We start from the raw sequence: 11,690 nt of genomic DNA on the forward strand, positions 1-11,690 counted from the left end.
GGAAGGAGGCTGGGATGGGCGAGGGCATGGCCGGAAGTGTCCTCACTGGGGTGGGGACGTGAGAGGGGAGCGAGGATGGGGAATGGGGCCTCTGCCTTTGGATCTGCTGAGTTAGAGGGGCTGAGGTCAGGAAAGTGAAGGCAGCTGGACACTGTAGTCGGGAGGGCAGAGAGTAGGGAAGGCTAAAATACACACAGCTGTTCTGCGGATGAACTTCTAGAAGGAATGATACTCCTAAGGACTTATTAGTAGAGGCTGTACAGAGAGATACGTCTTTGGTGATTCAGGAGGTTTTTGTGAATCATTCAAGACCCTAGGTCTGAAGGATATAGTGGTCCATCAGGAGGTATTGCTTTGCACTTGGACCATTTTATTAAATGTTCCTCAGCATGTGTGGTCTGTGCTTAATCACTCAGTCGTGTCCAACTCTTTGTGACCCCATAGACTATAGCCTGCCAGGCTCCTCTGTCCATGGGGATTCTCCAGGCAAGAATACTGGAGTGGCTTGCCATGCCCTCCTCCAGGGGATCTCCCCAACCCAGGGATTGAACTAAGGCCTCCCTCATTGCAGGAGGATTCTTTACTATATGAGCCACCAGGGAAGCCCTATTCCTTGGTTCACCTCCCCCAAACCTAAATAGCATATTAAAAAACAGAGACATGACTTTGCTAAAAAAGATCTGTCTAGTCAAAGCCATGGTTTTTCCAGACCTCTTGTATGGATATGAGAGTTGGACCATAAAGAAAGCTGAGCACCGAAGAATTGATGCTTTTGAAATGTGGTGTTGGAGAAGACTCTTGAGAGTCCCTTGGACTGCGAGGAGATCAAACCAGTTAATCCTAAAGAAAATCAATCCTGAATATTCCTTGGAAGGGCTGACTGCTGAAGCTGAAGCTCCAATACTTTGGCCACCTGATGCGAAGGGCTGACTCATGGGAAAAGGCCCTGATGCCGGGAAAGATTGAAGGCAGAAGGAGAGGCCGACAGACGATGAGATGGTTGGATGGCATCACCAACTTGATGGATATGAGTTTGACCAAGCTCTGGGAGTTGACGGTGGACTGGGAAGCCTGGCGTGCTGCAGTCCATGGGGTCACAAAGAGTTGGACATGACTGAGCAGCTAAACTGAACTCCTCCCAACTAGTGTGCGCCCAGGCTGGAGGCTGAGAGGAGGGTCCCTTCCCTATAGTCTTGTTTCCCAGACTGGCTCTGGGCTCTGCAGCAGAGGTATCACCTGGGGACAGGTTAGAGATGCAAATTCTCAGCCCACCTCAGACCTATGGACTCAGACTCTGGGTTTTATCAGAGCCCTGGTGGTTCATGAGCAAAAGAGCATTTCGGAAGCACTGGCCCAGGTGAGCAGTTCTCCGCTGGGGTTACACATTCGGATCCCCAGGAGAGTGTGATGAAATGCTGCTTCCTGGGTCCCTACCCCCAAACTGGAGCTTCTGATGCAGTTGGTCTGGGGGAGGCCGAGGCTGCCCAAAGGTGCCAGATCCCTGGGTGACTCTCCTGTATATCCAGGGTGGGACCCCAACCCCAGCCCCTCACCAGCCCTCTTTGAGGGGCTAGAGCTGGGAATGTTGGAGGGCAGCCCCTTTGTGGAAGTCACTTTGCGTCTTTGGGCCTCACATGAAACCTTGCCCTCTGCTTTGTAGGAGCTCAGAGGAGGGCAGGAGATGTGTGGGTGGGGATGGAGGGGAGGTCCAGAGCTGCGAAGGGCTGGCTGGGGCAGGCATGTAGTTTGAAACACACACCGGCGTCAGGAGTGGCAGAATCTGCCAGGCCAGACAGGGAACTGCTGAGTGAGGAGTCAGAGGCTCATACCCTGAGGGGTTCCATCTGTGGGGGAAAGTCATCAAGGAGCAGGGGGAGGAGAGCCCGCCACACCAGGGGTAACAGAAGGCAGAAGGGGTGGGAGTGTCTTCCAGGAAGAGTGCTAGGCTTCGCCCTCTCTCACCTGGAGATAGGAACCAGGAAGTTAGGGATGCCAGCCGCAGGGAGTGCCCAGGAGTCCTGTTATTCAGGGAGAAGCAGAACAAGAGGCACTCCTTGCTGCCTACGCAAAATAATGGCCCTCAAATTAGCTGCCTAGGATAGCTTCAGGTTTGATTCTGAGAAGGCAGGATCTCAGGCTCTACTACATTGGACCTACGGGATCAGAATCCATTCTTTAACAAGCTTCCAGCTGTCTCACATGCACATTCTTCTGCAAAGCCCTGGTCTCCTGGGCCCCAGCTGAAATGCAGGGTCAAGGACCCACAGTGACTGGAAGTTCTAGTTTCATGGAGGCACTCACTGTCCAAGGGTTGTTGGGTTTCTCTGAGCATGAGGGTCATGGCTTCTCTGCTGAGTGAGTTTTCTAAGGAGGCCCCTGACATCTATCCTTCCTGCACTTTGCCTGCCACTTTCTGTCCTGCAGTGCCCTCTGGTGGCCATGGGCCACCGCATTGCCTGAACCCCAAGACCCAACTGAGGTTAGAAGGAAGAGGACTTTCCTGTTGCTGCCCTTTGCCACAAGGCTCAGAGACTCCCCAGAACACAATGGAAGCCATTGGGAAAACACTGGGCTTTAGCAGCAGGCTAGCAAATGAGTAAAGATTTGCCCAGGGGGCCTGCTGTGTGGGGCATGGACTACGGTGGACAGTGGGAGCTGTGAGGGCCCCATGCCCCAGTTCAGAGGGCATTAGGGGCTTCACAAGGTAGCCAGGCTTGGGTGGTGGCAGGCCAACACTCCGCCACATGCCAGAAAAAATATGTCAGCCCAGGGTCAGCAGCTGGCTGGGCTGCGAGCTGGCCGGCTGTGTGGACAAGGAGTGTCTTGAGAGACACGTGACCCCGTGAAGGTGCTTCTAGAGACATGACTCAGGTCTTCCCAGAGCTCCAATTCTTGGTCCTGTGGATGGAGCCGCCTGACTCCCTGCCCTGCCTGGCCTGCTTCAGCTGAGGCTCTATCGTGATACTGGTGACAAAGTCCCAGATCCCTGAGGATGGGTGACTCTAGGCCTCCCTCTGATGAACTGTTGCCACTCCGGCGATGGATTGATGACCCACCTTCATTACCTGCCCGCCTATGTGCCTTCTTTTCCTCCTTTCGTTCCTGTTAGAGTTTCCTGGGATCTTTTCCCAGGTAAACTGTTTGCTCTCAAATCCTTGTTTCGAGGTCTGCATTGGGGGGTGGGTGACCCAAATCACGACAGTGTCTGGCTGGGCCACTTTATTTTCTTAACTTATGGTGCAGGATGAAATGGAAAGGGGTGTGGCGGGTGGCCCCCTGGGCTGGGGCAGGGAGAACTTGCTTTTCATTTGTGACCTGGGGACATAGTGCAAGATGAAGTGATGATGTTCAGGCTGACTCTGCAGCAGGGGGCTCCAGACTTACTAGACTTTGGGACCCTGACTTCCCCCTCTGGGCAGGCACTGTCTCCCAGACTGGCCTCAGGCCCCGGGGACCTTGCGGGCAACCACAAAACAGTGGCCCTCGTTGACGCAGTAGGCCTCTGAGTATTTGATGGGGCTGTACTGGCACTTTAGCACCTGGCAGCCGGCTTCCTGCAAGGCCTTCTCCACTGTCTCCTTCTCCAGCGAGAGGCCAAAGAACTTCCTGGAGCCCACCATATATTCATGGCAGCGCAGGGCCACCGAGGTGACCAGGTGCCCGCCTGGCTTCAGGAGGCCCACCAGGTTCCGGATGGCTGCCCGGTAGGCGTCCATGTCCTGGCAGGCGCACTCCAGGGCCAGCAGGCTCAGCACGCAGTCTGCTGCGGGCACCTGGGCAGACCCCAGAGGACGGGGCTGGTTCACGTCACATGTCAGTAACCGCGTGACTGTCCTTCGGAGCCGGGCCTCCTTCTCTTGCCACTTGCTCCTGTGAGGGAGGGTCAACGAGGTGACAATGACAATTAAGACAACATCCCCTATACCTTAAGGAGGGCTTCCTATGGGCCTACGAGGAACATCATATTTCTCCCATTATACAGATCAGGAAACTGAGGCACACAGAGGTTGAGTGATTTGTTCAAGGCCACACAGCTGATAGGTGACAGTGCATTTGACATCTGATTCCTCCTTCTTCTTCCTCCTCCTTTTTCTGTCTTTCTTTTGAATAACTCAATTTTAGCATATTGCATTATTAATTTTAAGTTACAAAAGGCATATAACAAACATTTGCCATTTCAGTCATTCTCTGCAATCCAGGGGCATTAACTGCATTCACAATGTGAGCAACTATCACCATTTCCTAATTCCAAAACTGGTCATCCCCCATGCTGAAACTCTGCCCCCAGTACGCAATATACCCCCATTCCTCCTCCGTGCAGCCCCTGAGCCTGTAAATATCCTTCTTTAAAACAGCTCTTTCCCACAGCTGGTCCTTCGCCCGTAAATATCCTTCTTTAAACCAGCTCCTTCCCACAGCTGGGCCTTCGCCCTTGCCATCCCCTCTGCCTGACTCTCATCCTTTCTCCCTCACATCTCCCAAGGAGTTGCTCGAAGTGCTCTTTCTGAGAGGAGAGGCTTTCTCTTGCTGTCTGCTGGGGACTGAATTGTATCCCCGTCATATTCATATGCTGAAACCCTAACATGTATGTGGATGTATGTGGAGATGGAGCCTTTGACAGGTAAATAGAGGTAAATGAGATCATGAGCGGGGGCCGCTCATGATGGGATTTGTGCCTTTTACAAGAAGACAGACTAGAGAGCGAGCTGATTCTCCCTCTCCTTCTTCAGAGGACATGGCAAGAAGATGGCATCTACAGGCCAGGAAGAGCACCCTCACCAAGTTCAAGGATGGATCCTGAGCTCCCAGCCTGCAGAATGTGAAAAGTGAGTGTCTTTGCTCAAGCTGCTGCATCTGTGACATTTCGTATGATGGCTCAAGGTGAGTAAGACACCCTCCCACCTAACATAGCACCTATACCTCTCTAGGCCCCTGCAGCTGGAGAGTCTTCTCTAGAACGCTTGTTTTTCCCTGAATCCTACCTCCATGTACTTTGGGGACGTTGTGCTTCCTACAAGCATGTGAGCTCCAGGGGGCAGAGGCTTCATTCACTGTGCTATTCCCAGCATCTGGAAGTGACCTGACTCTCAGAATGCTCTCTGTGAATGATGACAAGAATGTATGAAGCCCAGGCTGGGATGATGCAGAGACCCTGTGCTCAGAGACCCTGAGGCCCTGTTCCATTTCAGGCTACCCTTAGTCTGTAATTTGGTCAGGCCCCCATGGCCGAAAGATGGGACAGGAATTTAAAGTGTGGTCTTTGTCCTGCTCTAAGGTGGCCTAGAGGTCACTCTCCACATCTGGGCTTCGGTTTCCTGGACTCTGGTTGATGGATTCCCTCTCTGTGAACTGGATGGGGAAGGTGCCTGGAGGGGGTGAGTGCTGTTGGTCTCTGGGGCTTGGTAGCACTGTGGAGGAGATAGATGTGGGTGATTCCAAGAAGCTCATGTCTTCCCATAACACGTGCCCCTCCAACACTAGGTAACGTGGAAGCTGAACCATGAGTTTTGAGAGCAAAGAGATCTGCATGTGCTGGAGCAATCAGGGGAGCTTCCAGGAAGAGGAGGGACTGAAAAAGGTCCCACAGGTTGGAAGGGATGCAAAACAAGGAGAGCAAATCAGGTAACCGAAGCTTTGAGCACAGGCAACTCTGAGGCTGCAGGTGGGACTCACTCAAAGGGAGGGAGGTGCTCTGGGCCAGAGACCCAAGTGGGTTAGGAACAAGCTAGAAGGAGCTGGCCCGTGATGCAGGGTGGCAGGCTCAGGCTCAGGCCTGTGAGGATGGGAGACGTCTTTTGAGAAGGATGGGGACTGTGGATACCTGTCTCCCTCGAGCCCACACACGTATTGCATGGCTGGGGACCAGTCATAGGCCCCCGGGTCCTTCTTCAGCCACTTGTCCACCTCCCGGAGGTTGAGCTCCGAGTAATCTGACATGATGATCTCCCGGAAGGCCTCGCAGGCCGAGATAAGCTGGTAGATGGTGGGGCCTGTGCCGACGTCGATCAGGATGTCGCCTCCGATGCCTCCTGCAAGAGATAGCTTGTTCCAGGTGTTGGGGACAGACACCCAACTCCATGCCAGTTGTGGTGGATGGAGATGCCAGGCTCTGCCCTTTCCCCAGGGTGACTCCCAGGGGATCCGACCCTGCCTTGGGCAGTTCCTTGGACTGTCTGAGGATTCTAGACCCTATGTCTGCTGCTCAGAAGGGTGAGAAAGAAGGGTGGGGCACAGGCTGGCACATACTGGGTTCCCCTGCTGCCTCAAGGGTTGGTACTAGAGCCCTGGTAGGACAAGTCTTGCCCTTCTGGGCAGCTTTCAGGTTGACTTCTTGGTAGAAGCTGGTTCATTGGCAAGTCTCCTGACTCTGGGTTTAAAGCAATGGTGAGAGTGACCCCACGGCCCCCTCCCACCTCCTTGCTGCAAGGACAGAGCTCCTGATAAAGGATGAGAGCTGAGCCAGTGGGTTCAAACCTCGCTCAACCAATCACGGAAGGCAAGAGGATCTTGTGGTGAGTTGGGGGAAGAGCAATATAAGAACATCGCCTTCCTCTCCCTGCTTCCTCCCTCCATCCTCCTCCATTGAAACCAGTCCATTTTCCAAGGCTTAATCCCAGTCCTTCCTCCAGAGTCTCCTAAAATTTCTCTGTGAGCCTTAAGCTTTCATTTGTCTGTATTTCTGTGGACCTCGCTTGATCTCCTTCTTGGCATCGAATACATAGGGCAAGGTTTGTTGAATGACTGAGTAACCCCCTAGTTGTTCAGTGCACTCCCTGTGCAACTGTGCAAGGCAGCCCTGCATGAACTGATTTTGAGATTTTCTACTGCCAGTGAGAGGTGGGCTGACCTGGGCTGGCCAGCCTGGTGTCTTGCACCTCAGCCTCCCCTTGTGTGCATGGAGGACTTGGGTGATAATCTCTGCCGGTCCCCCCAGCCTGACAACTCAGAGCAGAAATTTGTAAACTGAGCTCTGTGGTTTGGCTTTGGGTATCCATGAATCCTCTTAATTTTGTGTAAAAGATTAGGAGTGTTTCTGTGTTGTGTATATACCAGATGTTTCATCAGGTTTTCAAGGCGGCTCAAGAGACCAGGCTATAAAGCCCCTTTTATGTTACCGAAGGGGAGGCAGTATGCTCATATCTGCTGTCGCCTATCCCTTCCAGCATGAGTCTGTGAGCCGCACAGTTCAGGAGGTACCTTCCCATTTCACAGGGCAAGAAACTGAGATGGACTGTCAAAGATTCAGGCCTGGTTCCTGGGCTGCAAAGGCCAGTGCTTGGGTTCCCCGAGTGGCCAACCAGCGACAGTCCTCGTGGATTCACAGCTGGGCTGCCTGCCTTTGCAGCATCCTAGGTGAGTGGTGTCCCAGAGGCCAGGTCCCCTGCCACCAAGAGCCCTTCCTGTAAGGCGCAGCCCCATCGTCTGCCTGAGATGGAGACCAGACACTCACCTGGAGAGAAAGTTTCAAAGAGATTATTCAGGTTGAATTTCAAGATTTCATTTTCAGCTACGGTGCCTGAATCGAAGGCATAGAAGGTCTTTAAGTAGTCCCGGGGTTGGAACTCTGTCTTGTAGTCCTGTCCTTTGTACAGCTTGCCCTCCATTCTGGCTGCGGACCTTGCTGCTTCTCTCCTGCTGCGGTTCCCCATTTTATCTACCCTCTTTTCCCAGGCCCTTCCCATGGGGAGTTTCATAATCTCATCAGACAGACCTTCCCTCCCAGGGAGGAGATAGGATTGCACATCATGGATTCAGGCCACATGTTAGCTTTCTGGCTGGGGTTTATCTCTTTGGTAATCATCAAAACACAGAAACACCAACAGGGTGGTCAACAAATGCTCCTGGGGGGGGGGTTGGTGGGTCTCAGTATTTCATTTCTGAGAGGTGATGTTTTGAATGTAGATGCTGCTGGCAAGGGTTAGATTTGGGAGAGAATGAAGCAGAGGGTCTGGGCCACAGAACAAAGAGAGAGACACAGATGAGCAAAGAGAGATAGACAAAGACAAAGGCGCAGAGAGGGCAAGTATCTGGAATAGGTCAAGTGTCCTTCTCTCTCTGGGTTTGCTGGGAAATGAAACCCAGAAAGGAAAACCCTATAGCATGGAAAACAGAGTGCAGAAATGGCTGAATTTCACTCACTGAGGTCAGTGAGTTTGCTCTTTAAATTGTTAGTCCTGAACTTGGTTGAATATTTTCTCCTATCTTCAATCCTATTTACTCTATTTGCTTAATCAATCCTTTATTTGGTGAGGATAGAAATAATTGTAACCAGGGCCACCGAAAAGGTTGAGAAGGCTCTGTTTGCACAAATCACTTTAAAAGTGTTGGCATTCATAAACAGAACATGTGATTAAATTTTGTGGAACTTGTTTGCATGCACAATCACACACACAAACACACACAGAAATGCACACACACATAACTACTAGTAAAACGTGTAACAGATGAATGAGGGCTGTGGGTTGTATCAAAAGGGTTGCCTGCACTTCTGAATAGGTTTCAGATTGACTTCTTGGTAGGAGCTGGTTTATTTCCAGCAGTCTTCTGGTTGTGACAATTTTTTGGTTGTGATACTATGTTTTGACAGATGCTACCATTATACTATCATTGAAATGTACTCAAATCTCTCTCTATTATTTCCTACGCTGCATGTGAATCTACAAAATAAAAAGTTATGTTAAAAAAAAAAGTGTTTCCAAAAGGATAAAAAACAGAAAAAAAAAAGTGTTTCCAAATCTCTTCCCCAAATTCACCTAAGATCAGAGATTTCATGTAGCAAACTCTAATGTGTTTTGCAAATGGGCAAGTCTGGGACCCTGGTCTGTAAAGTGTGCCGGCTGTGTCCATCACACTCATCGTCTGCCTTCTTTGTGACGAACTGTGGACTAGATGTTGAGACCTACTCACTCCTTGGAGATTAGGAAGCTGAAGGCGATGAGCCTTCTCCCAGGGGGGTTCTGGCAGCAAGTGACGGGGTCTAGGAGTAGATTTAAGGCCAGCGTCCAAAGCCCAAATAAAGAATCACTCCAAATGTATTGTCTCCTCATCACGCTGTGCGGTCTAGCAGGGTTGCTTGACTCTGCTGCTCAAACTAGCATGCCCAGGAATCACCCGGGGATCCCTCTAAATGCAGATTGTGGTTCTTGAGATTTTACAGCCTTAATAATCCTAGGTGATACTGAGACCCCCGTGATGCAAACAGCACAGCCCTGGATCCTACTGCCCAGAATCAACATTTATGTTTCAGCGTTTGGAGTTCCTACAGAACAGAACCTCTAATTTTGTTCATTGCAATTACTAAAACCTGTACTCTGTGCTATTTCCACTCAGTGGGAACAGGTTTGATTATGTAATAAATGATGATAGCACAGCTTCCTGTCCAGTTGGAAGAAAATACAGTTAGACTTCTCTCCAATTTGTGAGAAAAGAATTTTATACTCAAATTCAATTAGCATGAAATCTAGGAGGATTACAGTGATTGGTGACTGCATGTATCATGTTGTCCCCAGGGGTTCTTAATATCGATGTGCCTGCAGACACGTGAACCAGCAGTGGCTTTGCAGGACTCTCGTGTCACTGTGACCCCCGTGCCTGCTCGGTGGTCCTGGCACGGGGTCAGCATCGCTTCTCTGTTTCTCTTTAAATGTGCTAGAAATGTCCATTTTCCGTGCTGCCTAATACACAGTACACAGAAGTTCAAGTTAACCTGAGCTACCTGCTCAAGTGGTTGACAGGTGAGAGACTTACAGACATTCATCATTATAAATAACCCTGTAATCAATACCCCTATGTAGTCAGTTTTTTCTGTATTTTAGAGTCAGGCTTTGGGTTGGATTCCTAAACATGGGATTAATGGATCCATGTTTTAAAGCTTTTAGTATAAGTAAATTAGGTAAACATTTGCCAAATTATGTTTCTAAGAAAAACAATGCTTTTTACTTTTTAACTGTTTCAGGACAAATATTTATTTTTTCTTTAATGAAATGTGTTGAATTTTTTTTTTTCCTTTGGGTTTGTTTCTACCTAAGCTTTGAAAATCCTTCCCTGTTCAGAGTTCTAGAGCTGTCTGATTGTGATAGCTTCTGTGATCGCTTATTAAAAACATTATTTACCCATTATTTTGGTGTTTGGTGTGAGAGGAGGTTCTGTGTGGCTGCTGACAATGCACTGGAGAAAAGTATATTTACATATGCAAGTTCTGGACTATTTCTTCACCCCACAGGCTCATGTGGGAAAAAAGATAACGGGATGCTGAGATGGTAGCTTTCCTAATATGGAGAATGAGATGGATTTTTTTTCTCATCTGGTTGACACTTAAGCAATTTGTTTTCTTGATAGTTAGCTTGAAAATGTGTGCCTGTGTTAAATTAAGGGAGAAGTCCTCTTGAATGGACATTTCTCTGAGTTATTGAGAAGTCACTATATAGAAAGATGTTTTAATGAGGCAGATATTCTTAAAAGAGTTTGAGACAACCCTGGCATGAACAAAATGCTGTCAAATTGATGAAGGCAAACCTTAGGACAGTGGTTCTCTACTGGGGTGTGGGATGGGGGTGTACTTTGCTGCCCTAGGGTCATCTGTCCATATCTGGAGATGTTTCATTTTTCACAGTTGGAGATGAATTATCTGGCCTGAAATGTCAGTGTTGCTGACATAGAGACACCTTTTTTTAGAACATATCTGTAAAAGATTTGATTTTGAGCAGATCACCCTAGCTCTGTGAAGACCCCTGGCTAGGCCAGAGTCAGAATGTGAGTTGGGATGGAGAGGGCGGGCTGTTGGAGGTCAGAGGGTAGAAGGTTTGGAATGTCGGTGGAGTGGGGGAGGTTGGATCCATCCCACTGGGCAGCAGGAGGTACTGGAGGCCCTGAGTTGGGGTACGCCTCATCTGTCCATCCAGGACATCCATTGTAGCAGGATGAATGAAAGAGTGGTCTCTCTTCACCCAAGCTGGGCAGACCCTGGATGCCGACATCCCACTGCTGGGGTTCTGGGCACACAGATGTCCACAGTTCACTTTAGAAATATTAACAGATGCTAAGCCGAGCATCTTCCACGCGTCTCTCACTATTCACTCTCCATCCTTCTCCATTCTGTTGTGAACCCCAGAAGACTAACTTATGTGGACTATATTTGTGGCTCCATTGCCCTCTGGAATTTGCTGGATACTGAAGGGAGGTAGGAAAGGGAGGTCTGGGTGTTTACTCATCAGCTCCTTTTGCAGTTGAGGAGGCCCTGTCCTACAGCTCTGCCTTAGGTCAAGGGTGGACAGTGGTTCCTCCTTGCTATTCCCCCTGGAGCACTTGCATGGTTGCTTTTGTGTGTTAATTTAGCTGGGCCCTGGGGCTAAGATCTGTAGTCAAACACTATCCTGCATGTTTCTGGGAGAGTGTTTTTGGATGAGATTAACATTTAAATTGGTGGACTTTGAGTAAAATAGACTGTGTTCCATAATGTGGGTGGGCCCCATCCAACCAGCTGAAGTCCTGAATAGAAGGACTGACCTCCTCTGAGCAAGGGTGAATTTTGCCAGCAGATGGTTCTCAGACTTGAACTGGCTACTGAATTGGCTTTTTCTAATTTTCCAACCTGCTGGTCCATCCTGCAGTTTTTGGACTTGTCTGCCTCCGTGATACCCCAGCATTGTGGGAGCCAACTCTTTAAATCTTTCTGTATGTCTATTTGCATC

The 11,690-nt window shown here is 49.7% G+C and overlaps 1 protein-coding gene across 1 annotated transcript; it reads right to left on the reverse strand.

Annotated features, from left to right (window-relative positions):
* Positions 3,441-7,604, reverse strand: LOC102186084 (indolethylamine N-methyltransferase). Its single transcript, XM_005679244.3, has 3 exons — positions 7,451-7,604; positions 5,822-6,029; positions 3,441-3,870 (listed from the first exon to the last, which is right to left on the reverse strand). The coding sequence occupies exons 1-3, from the start codon at positions 7,602-7,604 to the stop codon at positions 3,441-3,443; spliced, it is 792 nt and encodes a 263-aa protein (XP_005679301.3).

Source organism: Capra hircus, chromosome 4, assembly GCF_001704415.2.
Source record: "Capra hircus breed San Clemente chromosome 4, ASM170441v1, whole genome shotgun sequence".
Classification (NCBI taxonomy): Eukaryota; Metazoa; Chordata; class Mammalia; order Artiodactyla; family Bovidae; genus Capra; species Capra hircus.